Source organism: Prionailurus viverrinus, chromosome D1, assembly GCF_022837055.1.
Source record: "Prionailurus viverrinus isolate Anna chromosome D1, UM_Priviv_1.0, whole genome shotgun sequence".
NCBI lineage: Eukaryota > Metazoa > Chordata > Mammalia > Carnivora > Felidae > Prionailurus > Prionailurus viverrinus.
The window spans coordinates 69,077,576-69,101,770 of NC_062570.1; the positions used below are offsets into that span (position 1 = coordinate 69,077,576).

The 24,195-nt window shown below is 44.2% G+C and overlaps 1 protein-coding gene and 1 long non-coding RNA gene across 2 annotated transcripts in view; one reads left to right on the forward strand and one right to left on the reverse strand.

Moving 5' to 3' along the window:
* The window catches only part of PARVA (parvin alpha), a 170,844-nt gene that overhangs the window by 88,987 nt on the left and 57,662 nt on the right, over positions 1-24,195 (forward strand). Inside the window, exons 2-4 of the mRNA XM_047878446.1 lie at positions 12,019-12,108; positions 12,188-12,258; positions 14,576-14,678. Of these exons, the coding sequence (XP_047734402.1) occupies positions 12,019-12,108; positions 12,188-12,258; positions 14,576-14,678 (264 nt within the window). The remainder of the gene's footprint in view (positions 1-12,018; positions 12,109-12,187; positions 12,259-14,575; positions 14,679-24,195) is intronic.
* Positions 15,835-24,195, reverse strand: part of LOC125176670 (uncharacterized) — a 71,656-nt gene continuing 63,295 nt past the window's right edge. The window contains exon 3 of the long non-coding RNA XR_007156356.1: positions 15,835-16,135. This is a non-coding gene — a long non-coding RNA (uncharacterized LOC125176670). The remainder of the gene's footprint in view (positions 16,136-24,195) is intronic.

Here is a 24,195-nt window from a genome sequence, read left to right on the forward strand (position 1 = left end):
GTTTAAGGGCTGGGATGGAAAGGTTTGGAATTCTGCATTTTCTTTTGGCAATCTCACACAGAGGGAAAGTGAACCCATATGTTGTACCCAAGGGTGAGTATGGAGAACAGAACCTGTCCCCTTAACCAAGAAAGCTGTTATAGGGAGAATAATAGTCCCCCCAAAGATGGCCATAACCTAATTTCTAGAATCTGTGAATATGTTTCCTTATGTGGCAAAGGGTAATTAAGGGTGCAGGTAGAATTTTGGTGGCTAATGAGCCCTAAAATAGGGAGATTGTCCCGGATTTTTCAGATGGACCTGGTGTAATCACAGGGTACTTAAAAGTGGAAGAGGGAGGCGGAAGGAGGTGCTAAGTCATGCAGTGTGAGAAGGATGTGGCCCCCAACCCCCATTGCTGGCTTTGAAAATGGAGGAAGCAGGCCGTAAGCCAAGGGATGCAAGTGGCCTCTAGAAGCTTGAAAAGGCCAGAAAATAGATCATCCCCCTAGAGCCTCCAGAAAGGAACATGGCCCTCCCAATGCCTTGATTTTGGCCCAGAGAGACCCATGTTGGACTGGTATCTTATAGAACCACAAGGATAAATCTGTGTTGTTTCAAGCCACCGAGGGTGTGGTCATTTGTTACTACAGCAATGGAAAACTAATACAAAAGCCCATGGTGTAAAAACAAACCCCCATCAGGGGCCATGGATAAAGGTAACTTCCAGAGCAGTTCCAGAGAAAATCATTAAAATCATTAAGGAGACCAATGTACTTTAGTGATGGTTGTACTAGTGGGAAGGCAGAAATGACCTTGCCAGGCATCCTTAAGTACTGAGGAAGCTTTGTCTTCTCATCTCAGCCCTGGAAACAAACACATAAACTATGTACTTTCTTCCTGGAAACTTAGGTTCTCGCTTGGGAATGAGTAGCTCTTGCACTTGAAGGGCTTTGAAGTGGTCTTTGTGCTTTGTCCCCTGTATAAATGCTTCTGTAGGGCGTAGCTACTATTGGATAAATTACCACTGTCTCATTGGTGATGAAAGGAAGCATATGTGTCCCATAATATCATGGATTTCCCCCTAGTGAACACTGTATTTGGTTGGGAAAATAGCAAATTTGGATTGATTTTTTAATAGGTTATTTTTACGGTAATTTTAGGTTTGTAGAAATATTACCAAGGTAGTACAAAGAATTCCCCTATAGCTGACACCCACTTTCTCATCTTATTAACATCTTATGTTAGTGGGGTACATTTAAAATTCATGAACCAGTATTGGTATGTTATTAACTAAAGTATATAATTTATCTTTAGTTTTTATCTAATGTTCTTATCTGTTCCAGGATCCCATCCAGGACCCCACATTACATGTAGCCATCATGTCTCCTTAGGCTCCTCTTGGCTGTGATTATTTCTCAAGCTGGTTTTTGATCACCTTGACAGTTTTGAGCAGTACTGATCAAGCATATTTTAGGATGCTCATCTATTGAAATCTAATGTTTTTCTCCTGATTAGGCTGGGGTCATGGGTTTGGAAAGGAAGAACACAGAGGTAAATGCTATTTTCATCACATCATATCAAATCCCATGATTTATGACTGTGATGTTGACCTTGATCACCTGGCTTAGCTAGTGTTTGTCAGGTTTCTGCACTGTAAAGTAACTCTTTTCCCCCTTTCCATATTGTACTCTCTGGAAGGAAGGCCCATGTTGAAGGGGTCAGGGGCTCTGCCTCCCCTTCTTTGAGGACACAGGATCTACATAAATTATTGGGAATTCTATAAGGGAGATTTCTCTCCTCTTGCCCATCTATTAATTTATTCAGTCATTTACATCAGTGTGGATTTGTGGATATTTACTTGCATGGCGTTATAATCCAATATCAGTTACTTTATTTTGCTGCTCAAATTGTTCCAGGTTCTTTCCTTGCTGGTTCCAGACTCATCTTGCAGATTCCTTTTCCACTCCTAGAATCAACCATCTTTTCAATGAGCTCTGGTTCCTTTTGTTGGAGAATCGTACCAGAAAAAACCAAGATCTGGTGCTAGGTATATTCACTGTTACTGGAATGTCATTACTTTTAGGACTTCTCGGCTGACAGAGCAAGAACATGTGTGTGTGTACATTAACCCATGTATGTACAGCTGACCCTTGAACAATGCAGGGGCTGAAGGGCACTGACCCCCTCACAATCAAGAAAATCTGTGTATAACTTTTGACTCCCCCAAAATCTAACTACTGATAGCCTATGGTTGACTGAAGCCTTACCAATAACAGTCAACACATATTCTATATATGTGTTATATACTGTATTCTTACAGTAAAGTCAGCTAGAGAAAAGAAAATGGCTTTCTAAATTTTTTTTAAGTTTATTTATTTTCAGAGAGGGAGAGAGCACCAGTGGGGTAGGGACATAGAGAGGGGAGAGAGAATCCCAAGCAGGCTGTGCACTGTCAGCATAGAGCCTGTTGTGGGCCTTGAACTCACCAACCATGAGATCATGACCTGAGCCAAAACCAAGAGTCGGACACTTAACCGACTAAGCCACCCAGGCGCCTCAAGAAAAAATTTTTAAGATGTTTGCTTATTTATTTTGAGAGAAAGAACACGTGCTCATGTGAGCAGTGGAAGGGCAGAGAGAGAGGGAGGGAGGGAGGAAGGGAGAGAGAAAGGAAGGGAGAGAGAGAGAATGAATGAATCCCAAGCAGACTTCTGCTGTCATCACAGAGCCAGACACAGGGCTTGATCTAATGACCGTGATATCATGACCTGAACTGAAATCAAGAGTCGGCTGCTCAACCAACTGAGCCACCCAGGTACCCCAAGAAAATGTTAAGAAAATCATAAGAAAGAGAAAATATATTTACAGCACTCTAGGTATATTTATTGAAAAAAAAAAATCCACATATAGGCTGGGAGAGGGACAGGGGAGGCAGTAGTGGGCCTGGCCCAAGATGGCAATGCTTTGCAGCCTAGTGGCCTCAGCTGAGCAGTGGCAGCCACCAGGCACACCCATGGGGGGTGACAGCAGCCCGGAGGCATGCTACAGCTGTTCCATCTACCTGGAGGTGTACCACCGGCCTGTGGCCTTTGGCAGCTGTGGCTACCCATGAGGCCAAAGGGCTGGGCGCTGCCACAGAGGAGGAGTCCCTACTCTGACCAATAGGGTCTGTCCGAGGTCTGCAGCCAGCCCAGTACAGCCCTGGAGCCTGAAGGATTCAGGGTGCATGAGTGCCATGGGCACGGGGTTACACGCATAGTGCTGTCATCCCTGCCCTCTGGGAATGTTCTTCTCCATCAGCCCAGCCTCCTGCCTGCCAGCCACAGGCACTGGACCGACCACCTTGTTGGCACATGGGTAATCTGCAGCGCTGCCCAGGCCTAGGGCCCTTGGGGTCTTCTAGCAGCCTTAGGAGGCATCCCCAGCCATTCAGAGGGTAGCAGGTATGACTCTGGGCCAGCAGCCTTTGATCTGGTGGAGACTGGAGTGGACACTTGTAAATAAATGCCTTGTGGCTTTTGCTGTCAATTCAAAAAACAGTGCGTAAAAGTGGAGCCACACAGTTCAAACCTGTGTTGTTCAAGGGTCAACGATAATCATTCCTCTCGGTATTTCCATATGTAACCATGAGGATCTAGATTAAGCTAAACATGAATGCTTACTGACACCTCCACCCCTCGTCCTCTCATCCATTGCCATAAGGATCCTTCTACTCTTTGCCCCTGCTCATCTGTAACCTCCTACTCCAACAGTGAGGGACCTGGCTCCTACCATCCACCATCCATTTACTTAATTGTTCAGTTCCAGCGTGAGTGTATGGCAGTATCAGAATTGTTGACCTGCACATCCCTGGGAAATAACTTTATCAACTAGAGTACGTTCTCATGGGCAGTTCCTTTTGACTGTGGTTTCCCAGACACCACTCATTTCCAACAATGCTTAGGTCAGCCCCATCCCCCTAGCCCCTTTCAGTGAGATTGTCTCATGCATTTGTAATACTGTTTAATTCTATCATCATGGTCTATGTTCCACCCTCAGATCCCCCAACCTCCTAAACAATTTTTTGAAATTTGCCTACATTTAGGTTTACTCCCAGGGCTTTGAAGTTCTGTGGATTTGATAAATGCACCAAATCATGTATCTGTCACTACAGGATCAGACAGAGAGTTTCATCTCCTTAAACATGTTCCGTACTTTGCCTGTTCAAACCTTCTCCCAAACCCCCAGCAACCATTGATCTTTTCATTCGTTGATCATTCATCTTTTCATTCATCTTGTCTCCATAGTTTTCCCTTTTCTGAATGTCATAGGAGTAGAATCATACATTGTGTAGCCTTTTCAGACTAGCTTCCTCAACTTAGGAATTGTAAAGTTCTTCTATGTCTCTTCATGGCTTTATTACTCATTTTTTTTTTTAAATCACTGAATGATATTTCACCATATGGGTATACCACAACTGATACAATTGTCTATTGAAGTATGTCTTGTTTGCTTAAAATTTTTGGCAATTATGAATAAAATTGCTATAAATCTTCAAATACATACATTTGTATTTATATATGTTTTCAAATCAAGTGAATACTAGGAACACGACTGCTGGATTATAGGGTAAAACTCCAGCTTCTAAGAAGCTATCACACAGTCTTCCAAGATGGCGCTATCACTTGCCATTCCCACCAGCAATGGACAGGGGTTCTTGTTCCTCCACATCCTTGTCAGCATTTAGTACTGTTAAGTTTTGGGGATTTTAACCATTCTAATAAATGTGGCAGTATCTCATTGTTTTGTCATTCCCTCATGACAAATGATGTTGAACCTCTTTTCATATGCTTATGCCATTTGTACCTCTTCTTTGGTGACATGTCTGATTAGATCGCCCCATTTTGTAGTTGGTTCGTTTTCTTCATTTTTAAAGTTTTTTAGATGTTTTGCAAATACTTTCTCTCAGTCTACGGCTTGCTTTTTCATTCTCTTAACAGTATCTTTTGCAGAGTAGAGATTTTAATGAAATCCAGATTATGAATTTTTCTCTCACGGATTATCCTTTTGTGTGGGATGTTAAAACTTATTGCCAAACCCTACGTCATATGGATTTTTCTATTTTTTTTCTAGAAATTTTATAGTATTGTGTTTTGTTCTTAGGCCATGATCATTTTGAGTGAAAGTTTGCAGAAAGTGTATGGTTTGTGTCTAGATTCATTTTTTTACATATGGATGTTCAGTTGTTCTCACACCGTATGTTGACAAGACTATCCATTCTGCATTGAATCGCCTTTGCTCCTTTGTCAAAGATCAGTTGAATGTGTTTGTGTAGATCTATTTCTGTGTTCTCTATTCTGTTCCATTGATCTATGTGTCTGCTCTTTTGCCAGTTCTACACTGCATTGATTACTATAGCTTTATTTTAAGTCTTAAAGTTTGGTAGTGTCAGTGTTCCACATTTGCCATTTTTCTTTAATATTGTGTCGGCTATTCTGGGTCTTTTGTCTTTCTGGGTAAACTTAAGAATCAGTTTGTTGGGGCGCCTGGGTGGCGCAGTCGGTTAAGTGTCCGACTTCAGCCAGGTCACGATCTCGTGGTCCGTGAGTTCGAGCCCCGCGTCGGGCTCTGGGCTGATGGCTCGGAGCCTGGAGCCTGTTTCCGATTCTGTGTCTCCCTCTCTCTCTGCCCTTCCCCCATTCGTGCTCTGTCTCTCTCTGCCCCAAAAATAAATAAACGTTGAAAAAAAAAATTTTAAGAATCAGTTTGTTGATAATCACAAAATAGCTTGCTGTGATTTTGAGTGGGATTGCATTTAATCTATAGAGGAAGTTGGGAAGAATCAACACCTTAGCCATATCAAGTCTTGTAATTCATGAATACTTAGTATCTCTTCATTTATCTAAATCTTCTTTGGTTTCTTACATAAGAGTTTTATCATTTTCTGCATGTCAGTTCAATATGTGTTTGTCAGATTTATACCCAAGTGTTGTATTTTGTGGTGCTGCTATAAATAATACTGTGTTTTTAATTTTAAATTCCAATCATTCATTGCTGGTTTATGGGAAGGCAGTTGACTTATATATTTACCTTGTATCTGCAACCTTGCTATAATTGCTTACTGGTTCTAGGGGCTTGGGGTTTTTGTTCTGTTTGTTTTGGTCAATTCTTTGTTGTTTTCTGCATAGATAATCATGTCATCTGCAAACACAGTTTTATTTCTTTGTTCTCAAGTTCTATACCTTTTATTTCCTTTACTTGTGTTATGGTACGGACTAGGATTTTTAGTATGGTTTTGAATAGCCATGGTGGAAGGAAACGTCTTTACCTTGTTCCCAGTCTTAGGGGCCAAGCATCCAATTTCCCACCATTAAGTATGATGGTAGCCATAGTTTTCTGATAGATGTTCTTTCGGGTTGATTTTTCACATAGACAAAACTGTTGGGACTTGCTGAGCAGACCGTTGTCAAATTACTTGTCTGTTGCTGCCAAGAACTTTTGTGGGAGACCTTGATCCTTTTAGAAATTAAGGGAACTTTAGTAGCTTTCAGAAGGACCAGAGATTAATCATCAGAGTCCTGATAAGGATCTAGAGCAGCCTAAATGTCTCACTGGTGCCCACTTGCACTGAAGGAGAGAGAACATCCTAGCTATTCTCTTGTCCCCCCCCTCCCCGCCCCCCATCTTGGTATTTTTGGTTTGGTTTGGTTGTTGTTTTGTCTGTAGGGACAAAACAGGGAGCATGGTCCAGAGAGTGCTAAGTAGATGAATTCATGACCCTTGACACTCTGGACCCCACCTACCTAATTTGTTCTTCTGTTCCTTCCCTTCTTTCCCCCTCTGTGCCCCCACATTCCCAGTGCTCAGATGTAATCATTACTCTCAACACCTACCCCCCCCCCTTTTTTTTTTACACACCTATGTGTTTTACACGAGATGTGCCTTTTGGGGGTCGTCTGTGCCAAATGAAAATATATATTTTTCAAAGTCCAGCTCAAATTCCCCCTCTCTAGGAATCCTTCCCAGTCTTCCACCCAAAGTTACCCTCGGTCTGCCTGAGCTCTCACATCGCTGTAGTCCGACGTCCCTCACCCCTCTGCGCGGCATCCTGCATGTTGTGGTTATGCGTCTGCCCCTCCCACCATCCATGTGCAGACTGAGGCAGATCCACGTCAAATCCCCAAACCTATTTTCCCAATGCTGGCTCAAGGTCTGCTTCAGGAGAGGTGCCTAGTAATGTTTGTTGGTTGAACGAATGAAATTACTGGCTTTGCCTAAATGGACCCTTTTGTACTTGTAGAAACCTCTTTCTTTTCTCCATACTTGTTCTCCCCGTGGTGTTCTTTGAATCCCTTTGTGCGTTCTGAAGTATAAGAGATGCCTGCAGCTATTCTGCTTCTCATGGAAAAAAAGGAAAGGAAAATGACCATTCATTGTGTCGCCCTACAGTATTCCTCTATCAACTTTATAATCCTGGTGTCCTGTGTATTAATTAGGGAGTTGGAGCTCCAAGCCCCAGAAAATGCCAACTCAACTAGTTTAAACAATAAAGGAGCTTATTATATTTCTTATAACAAGACACATAAAGCTAGAGTGGTTCCAGGGATGTAGGCTAAACAGCATCAACAAGAAACCCCTTTCTTTCTTTTTTTCTCTGCCAATCTGAGTATATTAGTTTCTTCTTTGGACTTGGGCTAGCTCACCTCGTGACTACAAAATGGCTGCAGCAAATCCAGGCATAGCATCCTCATACAACAGTGATTAGAAGGAGAAAGATACCCTCTCTTCTTTGGACCTCTCTTTAAAATGGATGAAAACTATTGTTAGAAGCTTCTAGAAATTTCCTCTCACAACTCATCATATCACATGACAGTGCTTGAGTCAGTCACTACCAAGAGAATGAAGATTATCATGATTAGCTTAAACCAATCAGGATCTCCCCTAGAACTTAGGAGGGAGAAGTGTACACACTGGAACAAAACGAAGGTTCTTTCAGCAGGGAAAAAGAGTAAAATAAATATTAGCAAGGAAACCAGCAGTGTCAGCTCCAGTGTTGTTTTATAGAGAGTTGTTTGATACTGAATTTCAGGGAAGCTAAATTTCAAGGTCGCCCAGCTGATAAAAATAGAAGTAGGATTCAAATCCTACTCTTTCAAACTCCAAAGCCCATCCTTGCCCTTTTTCTGCTGCACAACTAGACTCAGAGCCTGCGTTTCCCGGAAAAGCCAAAGCCCCCTTTCTGATGGTGAGCGCTTCAGGAGTTGAAGCAATCACCCTGCTTTCCCAAGCTCGACCTTCAGCTGGGCATTTAATCTGTTTATTAAGTTATGACTAATGGCGCCGCGAGACACGGAGGGCTGCACACTCAGACCTAGTTTTAGATTGTTAGAGGAGGTTGAAGGGATAAACATCATATTCATATTCTGTGCCGAGAAAATTCAATTGCAGCTCTTTTCTCTTTCAGAGCGCAGGGATTGGCGAGGGGCTTCTGCTGGGTCCTGCTTTGGTTTAATAGAAATGAAGCCTCCAAAGCAGGCGGGCTGTTTTGGGAAAGTGGCCACTAATGCGGCCCCATGGGGCGGGGGCCAGGCCTGAACGGGGCAGTTTGCATATTCACTTTTACAAACAGTTGGCTCAGAGTCAGCAGTTAATGGGATGGGAATGATGTTCCTGTACCAAATCATTTCCTGAAAAAAAAAACATTTCCAATTGCAAACATATCTCAGCCTTTCTTGTAGGGTTTGTTATGTCTCTGTTGAGTGAATTAAAGAGGCAGGGCAGAGGGGAGTGTTTCGGACTGGGGATTTTTCATCTGAAAACATTTTTATGATGTACACATAAAAAAAGATCCTGTTGAGACCCACCTTGAGGAGTCCTTGCCACAAATAGTACATTTCTAGTTGCATTTTAGAGGTGTAAATATCCCTATATTCATAAATTGGCTCTCGCCATACAACAGTCTTGGAACAGATGTGGCTTTTCTCTCCTTACAAAATATAAGCACACACATATGCACACACATGTACACACAGGATCAGGCAAAAATTTTATATATATATACTATACTATATATATACTTTATATATATATATACTATATATATATATATATATATATATATATACACACCTGCATAAGGTATTGTCTTAAGTAATAATAATAGTTATAGCATAATAGCATGCATTTATGCAGTTCTTACCAGGTACCAGGCACGCTTCAAAATGCTTAATGTAAACCCATTTAACCTTCCCAACAACCCTAGGAGGTAGGTAATATTATCACCCCCAATTTGCAGATGGGGAAACTGAGGTACAGGAGGTTAATGAACTTGCCCAAGGTCACATAGCTAGTAGAACATGGATTTCAGCCTAGGCACTCTGGCTCCTATTTGGGGATCTAACAGTGAACAAAAGAGAAAAAGTGCTAGTCTTTTCTCTAGGTGGGAGACAGACAACAGACATATGAATAATTATTATTTAAGATTGTGATGAGTCCTCTGAAGAAAATAAAACATGAGAGGGAGGCTAGGGGCTAATCAGAGGGCCTTGCAAGTGTTAGTAAGGAGTCGGAGCCTTATTCTGAGTATGATGAGAGGCCAAGGGAGGGATTAAAGCAGAAGAATGTATCATGCTATTTACATCTTTATAGACCATTCTGACTATGCTCTGGGAAGTAGACAGGGGTGCGGAAAATGCATCAGAAAGCAGTAGACCACTTAGAAGGTGGCTCTGGTTGTCCAGGTGAAAGCTGAGGGTGGCCTGAACCAGGATGGGGTGGTGTAGATGATGAGAAGTGGGTGGCATTGGATCCTAGTCTAGAGGTGGAGCCCACAAAACTTTCCAATGCATTCGATGCAAAGCATGAGGAAGGAAGAGAAGTTAAGGGTGATTTTTTTGGATTTTGGCGTAAACCGTTGTATAAGTGGCGGTGCCATTTACTGAAGAAGAGAAGAACAGGGGAGTGACAGTCTTGTTTTAGGGTTGTTACGGTGGAGGTGAGAGTGTTGACAATCATTATGTTTGGGATATATACGCTTGAGACCTATTAATAGACAAAAGAGGAGACATCAAGTAAGTCTGGAATTCAGGGTCAGGCCCATTCTAGAGATTTAAATGTGGACATCATCAGCATTTGGGGTCAACTAAGATAACACCATCCAATTGAATTTCCTATAATGATGAAAAGCTACATCTGTGGTGTCCAGCCTGGCAGTGGCCACTAGCCTGCCACACGTGGGCCATTGAGTGCTTGCAATGTGATAGGTACAACTAAGAAACTGAAGTTTTAACTCAGGTAAATGTGTATATTTGCATGTGGTTGGTAGCTACCATTGACAGTGCAGACCTTAGGGAGAATGTAGGTAGAGAGGCCCCGGGGCAGGAGCTGTTGTCTTCACCAGCCAGTATGCCCAGTCTCGCTCCCCCATTTAAGCATGACTCGACTTCCACTGCCCAATGCTTGCACAGCAGTGCTTGTTCCGTAGTGGAAATCTTGCTTCTTTGTGAGAAACAGCCTGGAAAAGAAAACAAACTACTAGTCTTAGGAGGACTATTAGAAGAAACCTAGGACTCTAATGAAATTATAGGAGTCAATTGTTTTTCACTAGAAAGCAAATGCAATCCTATACTTATTAGAATCATTTTAGCCTTGAAGGTGTGGCTTCTATTTTTCAGTTCTATTTTTTTTGGGGGGGGGTAATTATAGTGGTGGGTGTCTGAATTTGCAAATTCAAGATGGTGACTGGCTGATATCCCGTATGAATTTCAAGAGCCCACAGCGACGGGACTAAATACCAGCTTCATAATGCAAGTTGTGTCTCTTTAGGGTAGAGTGTGTTTCACGCTCTTTGTTAGGCAATCTCGTTCCCCGTCCAACTGCAAACATCAGTGAGTTTGCTAATATGAAAGAACTCTTTGTAAGTGGTTGCCTTGTGCTTAAGAGTTCTTGCAAGTATATGCTGGCAGTCAGGGAGGCCAGAGTCAATAAAAAAAATAATAAAATGGAAAGATGGGACATTGCTTTTATTAAGGTTGATTGCAGCTGCCATATTAGCTCTTTGAGAGCCTTTTGGTGACCAACGCTTTCAGAGAAAATGGTCTTTCTGTGCTTAATTGGTAAAAAGGAATTACCCAAACTGGCACTAAACAGGGGTGAGGAGACTGAAGGCACTCATTTTAGGGGGAGGGTTATCCAAGGTCATTGCTCAGCAAGTGTCCATCATGCAGTAGTTTTGTGGTAGGAATTTGTTTTTCACTAAGGCGTCATTTGGGGGGTGGGTGCATGGAGGGGAGCAGGCTGGAAGTCTTTAGCGGTCATTGACCTCTTTTTGTTTTCCTTGAGGAAAGTGGAATTGTAGGTTTCTAGGACTTGAAAACTGTAAACGGACTCTCTGGCCATCCATCCAGTTGAGCTGTTGATGTTCAGTGGAGGGAATGGACCTAGGAGGAGAGGTGCCTGGCCCCATGGTCCCCTACTCATTAGAGCTAAAGAGACAAGATGAGAGCCCAAAGGAGGGTGGCCTGAGGCATTCTCAAGCAGTGGCTGGGGTGGGATGGGGTAAAAAGAGAAGGCAGGATAATCAGAAAAGTAGTTAGGGAAGCCAAACAAATAGGGAGAGAAGTTGGCTGGAAATGGCTTACAACATAAATATAGACTTGACCTGGTGACCTCGTTTAGCCAAGCAGGTACCGGGTGGCCACTGTGCATCAGACAGCCAACCCTTAAAAGAGGGGTGGGCAGGAGATGACAGGCAGAGACCCAAGAAAGACCTCAGTGACCACCTCACTTCCGTGTACCCTGAGATCGTGTCTGGGAACAGGCAGAGGCCTCCCTCTTTCTCTGAGGAAAGCAAGTGAGGTGATAGTTGGAAGAGGGGACATGCAGGAGACAACTCAGTCCTTCTAGCGAGGAGAGGCAGGGAATCTATTGCAGGCTGAGTAACAGCTGTAACCTAACCTCAGTAGTTTTATTAATGTCAATCTCAAACACCGTGTGCTACAGAGCCCCTCCCTGTCATCACTGGGCTGCTGTGTGACTCCGCCTTTCTTCTCTTTGCAGTATCAGAGCTTCAGGAGGAGGGCATGAATGCCATCAACCTGCCCCTCAGCCCGATCCCCTTCGAGCTGGACCCGGAGGACACCATGCTGGGTAACCGGGTCTCTTGTTCTCTGGGTTAGCCTAACGCCTCCAAGTGGAGCCACCCACTGACTGCCTTTTTCTTTTAAAGAGGAGAATGAAGTGCGAACAATGGTGGACCCCAACTCCCGCAGCGACCCCAAACTGCAGGAACTGATGAAGGTAAGAAGAAATTAGGAGGGGCCTCAGCTGCCTCCCAGACTCAACAGGCACCTGTAGACCACCTGCTCTAGGCAGGCAGCACACATGCCCCAACAGAAGAAATAGAAAGTTACAGGCAGCTCATGGTCCCATAGGTAGACATCTCTGATTTAACAAAAATGGGGCATGGCCGCTGCCCAACAAATGGTGTTGATCGTAAGTGCCAGAGAAGTTAGTGCAAAGGAGCTCACGTTTACCAGGATCTTAAAGTTCACACAGTCTTTCCACTGCTTTCCTCAAAGACCCTCAACAACATCCTGTGAAATAGGACTTCTTATCATCCTCATTTACAGATAAGGAAGAGGAGTCTTAGAAAAGCCAGTAGTTTGTCTGTGGTCAAAGCTGAGTAGAGGAGATGGAATTCAAACAGAAGTAAATAAGATTGAATGAGATATTGTACATTGTGCCTGGCACAGGGGCTGGCTTGTAACCACCCCCTGAAAAATGTTCATTTCATCCCCCTTTGCATTCCCCGTCCTGTGTTTTTCTTCTTTAGCTTCTCCAAGCTGAACTCAAAACAGGACAAAAAGGCACTGGATGCCAGAGTGGCTCATTCAAAATGTAAATGAGATCTATCATTTTCCTGCTCAGAACCTCTGTATAGATTCCTGTCAACTGAAGTCTGAAGCCCATGCTCCTGGGGATGGTGTTTGGGGTCTCATGCTCTAGCTGCCTCTTCAGCTTCAGATTGTCCCCTTAGAGTCACCATGTGATGACTGCTTACCGCTACTCAGACACTTCTCTGTCTTCACTAAATGGTGAGCTTCTCAGGGTTCAAGACCCCCCCCTTTTATTCATCATTGTTCCCCCAGGATCCAGCACAGAAAGTGACTTGGAGCAGATGTTCATAAACGCTGGGTGGGTGGATGGGGGAGAGACGGGAGGGTGTTGGATGGAGGGAGTGGAGGGGAGAGGAGGGAAGCTTCTATTCTAGAATAGTAGAACGATGTTCTGTGAAGACCCCGGGCTCCACCCACGTATGCAAACCCAGCCCAGCTACTACCCCTGTTATAAAGGCAATCTACTGATGCAAACACAAAAGGTGATGTTCCCTGTGGTTCCATGTATTACCAGATTGTGGTGGTTGCCTGAGGCCTGTCCTCAGGGGAGGGGGCTGAGCACAAAGCCCAAAGGAACCTTCTTTCAGCGAGGGAGTTGCTTTTTATCTTGATTGTGGTGGTGGTTACACGACTGTGTACAATGACCAAAACTCAACAAACTGTATTTAACATTAGTTAATTTTACCATATCATAAATAATATCAACAAATGAGCTGAAAAAAAAATGTAAGATGAAAGGCAGTGGACTTTTGCAAACTGCAGTTTCCTTACCTGAAAGATGAAGTGAATGAACCCTCCCTCGAAGGGGTGTTGTGCAGATTAACTAAATGAGCTACCTCAGCTGTGCCCCTGCTCAGTGCTTCATGCTGAGGGCACTCAGGCAAGGACAGGAGAGCGACAGGAGAGGAGAGGAGACTGCATTGGCCCACCGAGAGGTAGCTTGGGGATAAGGAGGAGAGCAGTACCTTAGAGGGCCGATGGATAGGAGTTCAATTCCTGTCTGTGTCCATGGTTAGCAATGTGACCTTGGCAGATACATTCACTTCTGTGTTTGCTTTCTCCTCCTGAACATAGGAGGAGGGGTGATAGATGGGGGTGATAGGAACCACCTGACCAGATGTCCTAATGGAGGAGAGCTTTATTTATTAATTAGACGTACCTTTATTGAACGTTCGGCCCTTGACGTATGTGATTCTTTTCTGCTACCTAGAGCGGGAGAGATTTTCCTCCTTCATCTTAGAGGTGGGGAATCAGAGGCTCAGAGCAGAAACTAGTTTGCCCTAGATTCATAGGTCATGGAGGCACACACAGAGAGGTCCGTGGATGACAGAGGTGCACAGACACAGGTGCCTACATCACAGAGCTACACAGATCAGTTGGTGGGTAACTAACCCCAGTTTGTAGAACTCTAAAAGCCCATATCCTTGCCTGGTACAAGCCACACACCCAAACACTGTGTGAATGTAGCTTGCCATTGGGGTAAGGAATGGTAAGGGGCCAGAAGATATTAACAGGGACACAGGTGCCACCAGAACTAGAAGCACTTACCCCGGAAAATTAACAGGGCCACTAGGGCTCACCCAGCCTTGTGTCCACATACTGAGTCACAGGGACTCAGTTCTGCTGCTTTCAAAATCTGAAGTGCATTTAGATTTTAATCTTCCAAGATAAGAAATCTGGCCTACGAATCTTCTCTTATTCTCTCTCTCTCTCTGTAGGTACTAATCGACTGGATTAATGATGTGCTTGTTGGAGAAAGAATCATTGTGAAAGACCTGGCTGAAGATTTGTATGACGGGCAAGTCCTACAGAAGCTCTTTGGTGAGAAGGGGGTTGAATGTTGCGGGGGAGGTCTTTGCTCTGCAGGTGGATGGCTCTCAGGCTCCTAGTTGGGAGTGGTTCTCAGCTTACAGCCGTTCACGTGCCGTTCATACTATCAAAGTGTGGTGTGTGGGCCCACAGACTGGTGGGGCCTTTAGATGGCCTCCTGGAATCTGTTTCACATAAATGAATTGCCGAGGGAGTTCATTGGCCAGATGGGGCTGCTCCCCCTAGCAGTTGAAGGGCAGCAGCCGGGTAGATGACAAGATCCCACTGTGTACTAGAAAACCTGCCTTACCCTCGCTAGAAAACCGTGCACTTGTGACCTCTGTAGGTGTATTTACACGTGTGTGGGGGGTAAGCGTATATACGTATACCTCTCTCACCTATGGGTGGGTGTATGTGTGCGTGTGCACGTGCGTGTATGCATACCTCTGTGAGCTGTGGACCTGTGTGTGTGTGTGTGTGTTCCTCTGTGTACCTCTAAGTCAGGTGCAAGAATGTGGGAGCCTGTGCCTCTGTGACGTTCAGCCTCTGCGTGCCTAGATGTGTTGTCTCTGGGAAGGTGTGTTCCTGTGAAAATAGGCCCCCAGGGAGGAAAAGGAGAATTCAGGGGTGATCTAGTATTGAAATGACAAATTCAACCTGAAAGAATTTGGACTTTGCCTCAGCTGCTCCCCATTGTCTCTAGTCCAAACCTCTGCCCCAAGTTCTAGACTTCCATTCCTAGCTGCCCACTCAGCCCCTCCCCCTGTGTGCCCCTCACGCTGAGCTCATCCACTTTTCCGAAGAGGTTTCTTGCCCTCTGAGTTAACCGCCTTCCCCTCTTCCCCGCCACGCCCCGCGTATGTGGGGGGCCTCCAGGGCTCCTTTCTTCTTGCTCACATGGTCTCCTGCAGCCACTCTCCCTGCGGTTTTCACTGGCCTGAGCTGTCGAGACAGCCTCCGACCTCACCTGCATTCCGCCTCTCTCTGCCTCCAGCCCATTCCTGGGCCGCCAGCAGAGGAGGCCTTCTCAAAACGCAAGTCTAGTCTTGCTCTCCCCTGCCAGGGTTGGGGCTGGGGGGGGGGGGGGTGCTGGGCCAGTCAGGCCCAGCAGCACTGCATTCACACAGACCCTCATGCGACCCCCCTCTGTCTTTTCAGCCTCACTGTTCATCTTTCAGTCTCTAAGGTCCATAGAACGTGCCTGCCTCTCGCACCTCTGACAACAGGATCACATCTAGACGTGATTGTCACGCGCCCTTCTGTGTTCCTCCGGATACACACACACATACGTACATAAATGTACATAACACACATGCCTTTATTATACGATGTTCCAAGTTGTTTGTAGCTGTTTATGGAAATGTCTGTGGGCTTCCCAAGAGCAGGAACACCGTATCTTCCTCATCGATCCAGTCTCCTCCAGTTCTAGCAGTTTGCCTCCTGCATGTTGCCTGGCACTTCATCAATGTCTATTGAGTGAATGAATGATATAAAATCTAGTCATTTCTGGGAAGCTACACTGATTTGGTACTCAAACGTCAATATTAGTGAGTATTAATATTTAAAGACTTGTAAATGCAACTGAATGCAGAGAGGAGAAGGGTTTGGCACATGTTCCCATGGAAAAGCCATGAGCCTCGCTGGTCATCTCTTTTAGCGACTATAGCTTTTAACTCCTCCAGCAGATTTCTGGTCAGGATCTGAAAGTGTCTCGAGACGCTCTATATGCTGGGCTTTCAAGGCAAGGGTGGAATTTAGCCATGGAGTGATGGAACAAGGTCACAAGGTCATCTTGCCTCTGCGCATGGGGAGAGAACTGCCCAACATCACACCCGTGCAGCCCCGAGTCGGGACGGAGCACAGTCAACATTAGGTTTATTTCAGATCTCAACCTTCGCGTTGAAAAGGTGATGTTCCTTCTGTCCACCTAAGTTTAGACTGTTTGTAGGTAGATGGGGACACACATGAAAAGGTACAGGCAGGGTGCCCAGGTGTAGAGAAGGAGTTTGCAGGTACAAATATGCATCGTGAGTGCCTGGGAGGTGTCTGTCAGGAGGCTGACTAGGATAGGCTCCAACCTTGACTTCCCCTCTATCTTCCTCTTTCCCAGCAACGTTCCTCAAAAGAATATTTGGCACTGTATCTGCTTCCTCACCACTAATCACTACCTTCTGAGGTACAGCCTGGGTATCATCATTCCATCTGCTTTCTCTTCTGAGGTCTCCAGTATCGATTCTGACATCTCCTGTGCTGTGGCATCTGACGCTAACTACCAAATGTCTCATCCCCCTTCCCCAGCCCAGTGGTCTCTGGGATCTCATGCCGCTTCCGACACACCCTCTCTTCCCCGTCTTCTTCATACCCTTGACTTCTCTCTGTAACAGCGGGGACTTCTCAGTCTTCCATCTGTGGCGCCTCCCTTCCCTTTTTCTCTCCTATCCTCTTTCTGGGTGATTGCATCTACTCCTGCGTTTCAACCATTACCTTTCTGATAATCACTCCCTGAAGCTGTGAGGTGATGTGCTAACTGCCTTCCACGCATGCCCACCTGGGTGTCACCTAGGAACCACGCTGCCTCAAACTGATCTGATCTTCCTCCTCCCCACCAAAGCTATTCTGCTTGCCAGAATAGAGCCAAATGCTCAGATTAGGAACCTAGGAGTCATGCCCTTTTGCTCCTTGTCCTGTTAGTCACAAATTGTGATGACTGTACTCCCCTATGTAATGTGTCGAACCACCCCATTTCTCAGCCAGGGAGCATGTGCAAAGCACTTAGAAAGTGCTGGCTCCCCACGTGCTGGGGTGGTGGCTCTTTCTCTGATTTTCCAGCCCCTCTGCTGCCACCTTAGCTTCTCCGGCTCCAAACACCCTTTTCTCTGTGATATGCCATTTCCTGCCTCGATACTATTTGTCTTGACACTTAATAGGCCATTTGTCAGTGGGTTTTTTGTTTTTTTACTTTTCTTTTGAACTAATTTTAGACTTACAATATTGTCGCACAGAGAGTACAGAGTTCCTGACCCCCTCGGGCCCAGCTCCCTCTAATGCTAACGTCTTACCTGACCATGGTACAGGTACCAAACCCTAAGAAATCAACCTCAGTCCCAGAATTTATTTGGATTTTACCAGATTTTTAAATGAATGTCTTTATCAGTTCTAGAATCTGATCTGGGATTGCACACTGTACTCGATTGTATCACGTCCCTTCCAAACTGTGACTGCCTTTTCTTTCATGACCTTGACACTTGTGAAAGAGGACTGATTAGTTATTGTGTAGAATAGCCCCTAACTTGGGTTTGTCTGAAGTTTTCTGATTGAGGTCATAAATTTGGGGGAAGAATACCCCAGAAGTGACAGGCCCTTCTGGGTGTGTTGTACCCAGGGTCCACAATGTTAACCTGTCTTATTACTGGTGAGTTCACCTGGATCACTTGGGGAAGGCAGTGTCTGTCAGATCCCGTCACTGTGAAGTTACTATTTTTCTCTTTACGATTCATTTGTTTAGGGGGCAAGATAATTTAAGATTATGCAAATATCTTGTTTCTCCTTACATGTTTCCCACTGATTTTATTCAGTGGATCATAGCTGCCTCAATTATTACTGCAGTGGTCTAGTGGAGATTTTCTATTTTCTTCATTCCTTCTACATTTATTAATTGGAATCCTTCTGTAAGGAAAAGTTGGTCCATTTACTTATTTATTCAGTATTTATATCAGTATGGACACAAGGATACTTACTTCATACTCTAGGTTATAATCTATAGGGGTTTTTTTTTTGTTGTTTTTTGGGGTTTTTTGCTCGTATACCTCCAGCTTTCATCATTTGACCATTGGGAGCTCTTTCAGGTTGGCTTCTGGACACTTTTGACCTGCTGCTCCATATTTTTTTGTTCTTAGCACTTACTTTCTGGCATCATAAGATGTTCCAGACTCCTCTTATGCTTTACTTACTCTGACCCTGGAATCAGTCATTTCTCCGCGGAGCTTGGATTTTTTTTTTTTTTATTAGAAAATGGTATTTTGCAATCAATATATGGGCACATTAGAGAGTGTTTGTAACCTGCTATCTGTAGCACACATAATCGTAGGCACAGTACGATGACCTGGTGGTACTACAATGAATGAGACACGATCATTTCTAGAAATCCAGTTGGGCTGGGCCCAGAGAGCAGGAGCGGGCTGAGGTTGGGATTAGTAAACTAACTATGAAACACTGGTACTTAGAAGAAGATGGAAATGCCACAGGGACCTCAAGGAGTCCGGATGTGCCAGGTCACACCTCAGGAGCAGGAAATGCATCTGGAATCCAGGAAACCAGGTTGGTGACCTCATGGGGCAAGGACTCAGAACCTGGAAGTGTACAAGATGTGGAGGCAAGAATCTCTCAGCAAAAGGCTCTGTGTGTTTTAGGGTCATGGTGAAAGCCTGAATGGGTGAGCATCCCCAAGATGACAAATAGACTCTGCTGAGCAGCATGGCTGGGTGTTCTCTGATCACAAACCCTGTGAAGGCAGTGTCATACCTGGGTCTCCTTTGTGCAGCCAGATACTGCTTGTTCGACAGCACTGGGGCTGCTCAACTTGCCTTTCTCAGGGACCCCAGGCATATCTGGAAGGTTCTGCTGACATACCTTCCCCCAGTCCTTCTTTCTGAGCTGCCTAACCCAGCTGCCTCTGTTCCCGGGGTCTTCTCTCTTGCCCTGGCTGCAGTTCTGAGTTCAGGTTTTCCCAAAAGCAGATGCCGGGACAAGGACTTAGGTGGAGGAAGTTCTTATGAGAGGTGATCTTAGAAAGTAAATAGTTACGTGGGGAATGTAAGAGAGCAAGAGAAAGGCCAATGATGTTGAGTTTGCAACCAGGGTTCAGTCCTACAGGGTTCCCTCTGAGAAATACTTTAAGTCATCCTCCCCAGGACAGGGAGGGTCCTCCCATCCCCCTGTGGTTGAGGATTGCCTACGTAAGAATTAAGAGCTTCTAGGTTGTACTTCTGATGGAGAAGCTCTTGTGTAGAGAAGAAGAGCTTCAGGGCCAGAAATGGAACCTATGGTGTGCTGGGCGCCAATTGGGGGTGAATGCAGGTGAACCAGGGAGCTCCAGGAAGGGGCATCCACATCACCTAGGAATACGAGAAGGTACAAGTTCTGCTGTAGGGGCTGCTCCTGCTGAGTCCCTTGGTGTTGCTGCCAGGGAAAAATCAGATACTTATGCCGCCACCCCCATCTCCTCACAGCAACAGCTCCAGACCTTTCCACACCTCAGGACAAAAGCTTGCTGCACTTGCATCTCCAACACCTAGGCCAGAGATACTACCAAGAGAGACAGGAGATAAAGGATTCTAGAAAAATGCCCACACAAGATAATCATTTCAGGTGAACATAAGCTTTCCTGACTTGGGATAGCTCTGTGAGCTTCCTTAGGGTATGTTTTAGTTAACGGATTCTTATCTTTAAATATGTGCATGTACTCGCCTGTGTTGAGGGCTAAAAGTCATAAGGTTCTGTTTTCTAGTGTTCACAACGGCATATGCCCGAAACAGGATATCTTCTTCAAGCATGAGACTGAGCAGGGTCCCTTGGGCATAAAGATTCTGCAGGAGAGTTTTTTGTTTAGCTTTAGGGTATGTGTTTGTCCCTGGTAGACCCTAAAGAGAACATCTTACATTGACCTTACTCTTGTCGATTACTATTCATTAAGCAAGAGCCATTTCATTTGCTAGATGCTACCTGCTGAGTTAAGGGATATGAAAGGAAATATGTTGCAGTGTAACATACTGCATAACACAGTGCCTTCAGGTAACTCACAGTCTGGTAGTATGTGTGGGATACCAAGTAGTTTAGGAAAGGTGTCATGAATGAGGAGGCATTTTGAATGAGTCCTTAGGGAAGGAGAATTTAAACCAGATGAAGAAGGAAAAGAACATTCTAGTCAGCACAACAAAATGTGAGCCCATGTGGATTTCAGGGTAAGTGGTGGGAGAGTGTTGTATAGACAAGGAATACGTGGGTAGGCAAACTTCAGGAGTGGTTGTGTGGGACTTGTGGCTAACACAGATGAGACCCAGCACCCACATCTTGATTTCTTACACCATTCTCCAATAATAGAAACCAGGGTATGCAGAAAATTGGCTAACTGTAGGACTGGAGCATCTTGCAGTGCCGAAAGAGGTACTAAGAAAAAATATAGATGTGTGGGACAGCATATGGAAAGTATTCAGGACCAACCTAAAACAGCTCCCAGTGGCTAATGGTAGAATAATTTGAGCACAGAGATGAATGACAATAGTATTGGATTATAGCCCAAAGTGTAAATATCCTTAAGTCCATATTGATATAAATAGGTAAATAAATGAGAAAAGGAACAATTCTTCCTCACTGAATTATTCTAAATAATTCATGTGTTTACATTCCCCTCAAAAAAATGAAAGTTAACTCCCACCTCTTGAGTGAACTCCATTTAGTGACTAGCTTCCAATGATTATGGGATGGAGCTGGAGGAGGCAAGTAACTTTTCAGTAAAGAAACAAGATTTAGACCCTACTTTGACCGAGTGATCAAGGTTAACATCACCAATGATAAGTCATGTTGATAGCATGCATCCTTGATACGATGCAGTGGAAAGGGCACTTCACCTCTGTGATCTTCCTCCCAAAACCCATAACCTCAGTCTAACCATGAGAAAAACAGTGCTCCTCAAAACCGTCAAGGTCATAAAGAGCAAGGAAAGTCTGAAAACCTATTACAGAATAGAGGGCACTAAAGGTGACAATGATGAGAAGAACCCAAAGCATGGACTTAATGTTAGTTCATTAGTTGTGACAAACATACCATAGTATTATAAGATGCTAATAATGGGTGAAACCGGATTCAGAATATGCAGGAACTGTATGAACTATTATTTCAGCTTTTCTAGAAATCCAAAAACCATTCTAAAATTAAAAATTTAAGGGCCAACTAATCTTTGACAAAGCATGAAAGAATATCCAATGGAATAAAGACAGCCTCTTCAGCAAGTGGTGCTGGGAAAATTGGACAGCGACATGCATAAAAATGAACCTGGACCTCTTTCTTACACCATACACAAAAATAAACTCAAAATGGATGAAAGACCTAAATGGAAGACAGGAAGCCATCAAAATCCTGGAGGAAAAATTAGGCAAAAACCTCTTTGATATTGGCTACAGCAACTTCTTACTCAACACGTCTCCAGAGGCAAAGGAAACAAAAGGAAAAATGAACTATTGGGACCTCATCAAAATGAAAAGCTTCTGCACAGCGAAGGAAACAATCAGCAAAACTAATAGGCAACTGACAAAATGGGAGAAGATATGTGCAAACGACATATCAGATAAAGGGTTATTATCCAAAATCTATAAAGAACTTATCAAAGTCAACACCCAAAAAACAAATAATACAGTAAAGAAATGGCAAAAGACATGAATAGATACTTCTCCAAAGAAAAAATCCAGATGGCCAACAGACACATGAAAAAATGCTCAACATCACTCATCATCAGGGAAATACAAATGAAAACCACAATGAGATACCACCTCACACCTGTCAGAATGGCTAACATTAACAACTCAGGCAACAGCAGATATTGGCAAGAATGGGGAGAGAGAGGATCTCTTTTGCATTGTTGGTGGGAATGAAAGTTGGTGTAGCCACTCTGGAAAATATAGAGGTTCCTCAAAAAATTAAAAATAGACTACCCTACGACCGAGCAACTGCACTACTGTTTCGAAGGGACACATGCACCCCAATGTTTATAGCAGCACCATCAACAATAGCCAAAGTATGGAAAGAGCCCAAATGTCCGTCGATGGATGAATGGATAAAGAAGATGTGGTATGTATATATACAATGGAGTATTACTCAACAATCAAAAAGAATGAAATCTTGCCATTTGCACCTATGTGGATGGAACTATAGAGTATTATGCTAAGTGAAATTAGAGAAAGACAAATATGACTTCACTCATGAGAATTTTAAGACACAGAACAGATGAACACAAGGGAAGCAAAAATTATATAAAAAACAGGGAGGGGGACAAAACAGAAGATACTCTTATGGAGAGCAAACAGGGTTACTAGAGGGGTTGTGGAAGGGGGGATAGGTAAGGGGCATTAAGGAATCTACTCCTGAAATCACTGTTGCGCTATATGCTAAGTAACTTGGAAGTAAATTGAAAAAAAAATAAATGGGGAGCAACTTTTTGATATAAAAGCAAAAAAAAATGGATAAAGGAATGAAATGAAAATGAAATGAAAAATTTATTTACAGAAAGAAGAGGAGCCTGCTTGACAGAGGACCTTGAACAAAGAATTGTGGACTACATTTGGTGGGTAGGCAGTGGTAAATGCTAATGGCTTGTGAGCAAAACGACATGATCAGAAATGAGACTTCTGAAGATGACCAGGAATAGTAGAGGAAGTGGAGGAAGCTCCAGCAAAACACCTCTTTGTGCAACAATGATGATGTTGAACTAGAGAGGGAGCAGTATTGATGGGGGAAAAGCTTCAAGTGATGTAGGGAATAGGTGGCTAAAGGAAACTGGTGGATGTTGAATAGGGATGACCCCTTAATCCCAGGAGGAGCAACGTCTTGTAGGGTTTGATCATATTGGTTTTGATGATCATTTTCCCACACCTACAAGTACTTAGGCTAAAGTAGAAGCTGTGGTAAAACTGAAAGAGGAATGAAGACACGGACAGGAGATCTAAGATCTGCATTTCACAGCAGCTCAGATCACTCTTCTGTAAAACCAGGAAGATGGCCTATACAACCTTACAGCTGAGCTAATGCAGTTCCACTAGCCACATGTAGCTAATAAAAGCAACCAAAAGTAAAAATCTACTTAGTCACACCAGCTACACTTCAAGTGCTTGACACCCAAATGTGTCAAGTGGCTACCATACTGGATAGTGCAGAAATGAATATTTTCATCATAGCATTAAGTGCTTTTGGACAGCATGCTCTAATCTTCCTACTGGAACAGTCATTGATTCTAGAACACTTGAAGATAATGTATACTACCATTCTTAAACCGGAGGAGGAATTTTCTGGCCTCAAGCTGAATCGCAGTCTTTTTATTTTTATTCTTTTACTTGTTAGTAGAGATGGGTATATATTTGGCACCCCAGCACAAAGTACTCTGGAGTCAAAGTAGACATAAGCTGGGAAATCCCAGTCAACCTCCAGGGTGCCCCATGTGCAAGTCACCATGGGAACTCCTACCTTGTGCTCACCTTCATTCCAGCCACCCTGCAAGGGCATCCCATGCATGGGGAAGCCCAGGACACCCACCTCCCTCAGTCTGCATTCCAGCTTGGCTCTAGCTGCCCCGAGAGGCCACCCTCTACCTTGAGAGCCCTAGGGTATTCCAGCTTGAAGTTTTCACCCACATCGGCTTCAAGTGTCATTCCAGGGTGCCTGCTGCACAGAGAGGCCAGAGACTACACCAGCTTATGTCCACTTCAGCTGGCCTGTCAGGGCATACTCTGAGCCCCAAGACCACCCCAGCCCATAGCCACTT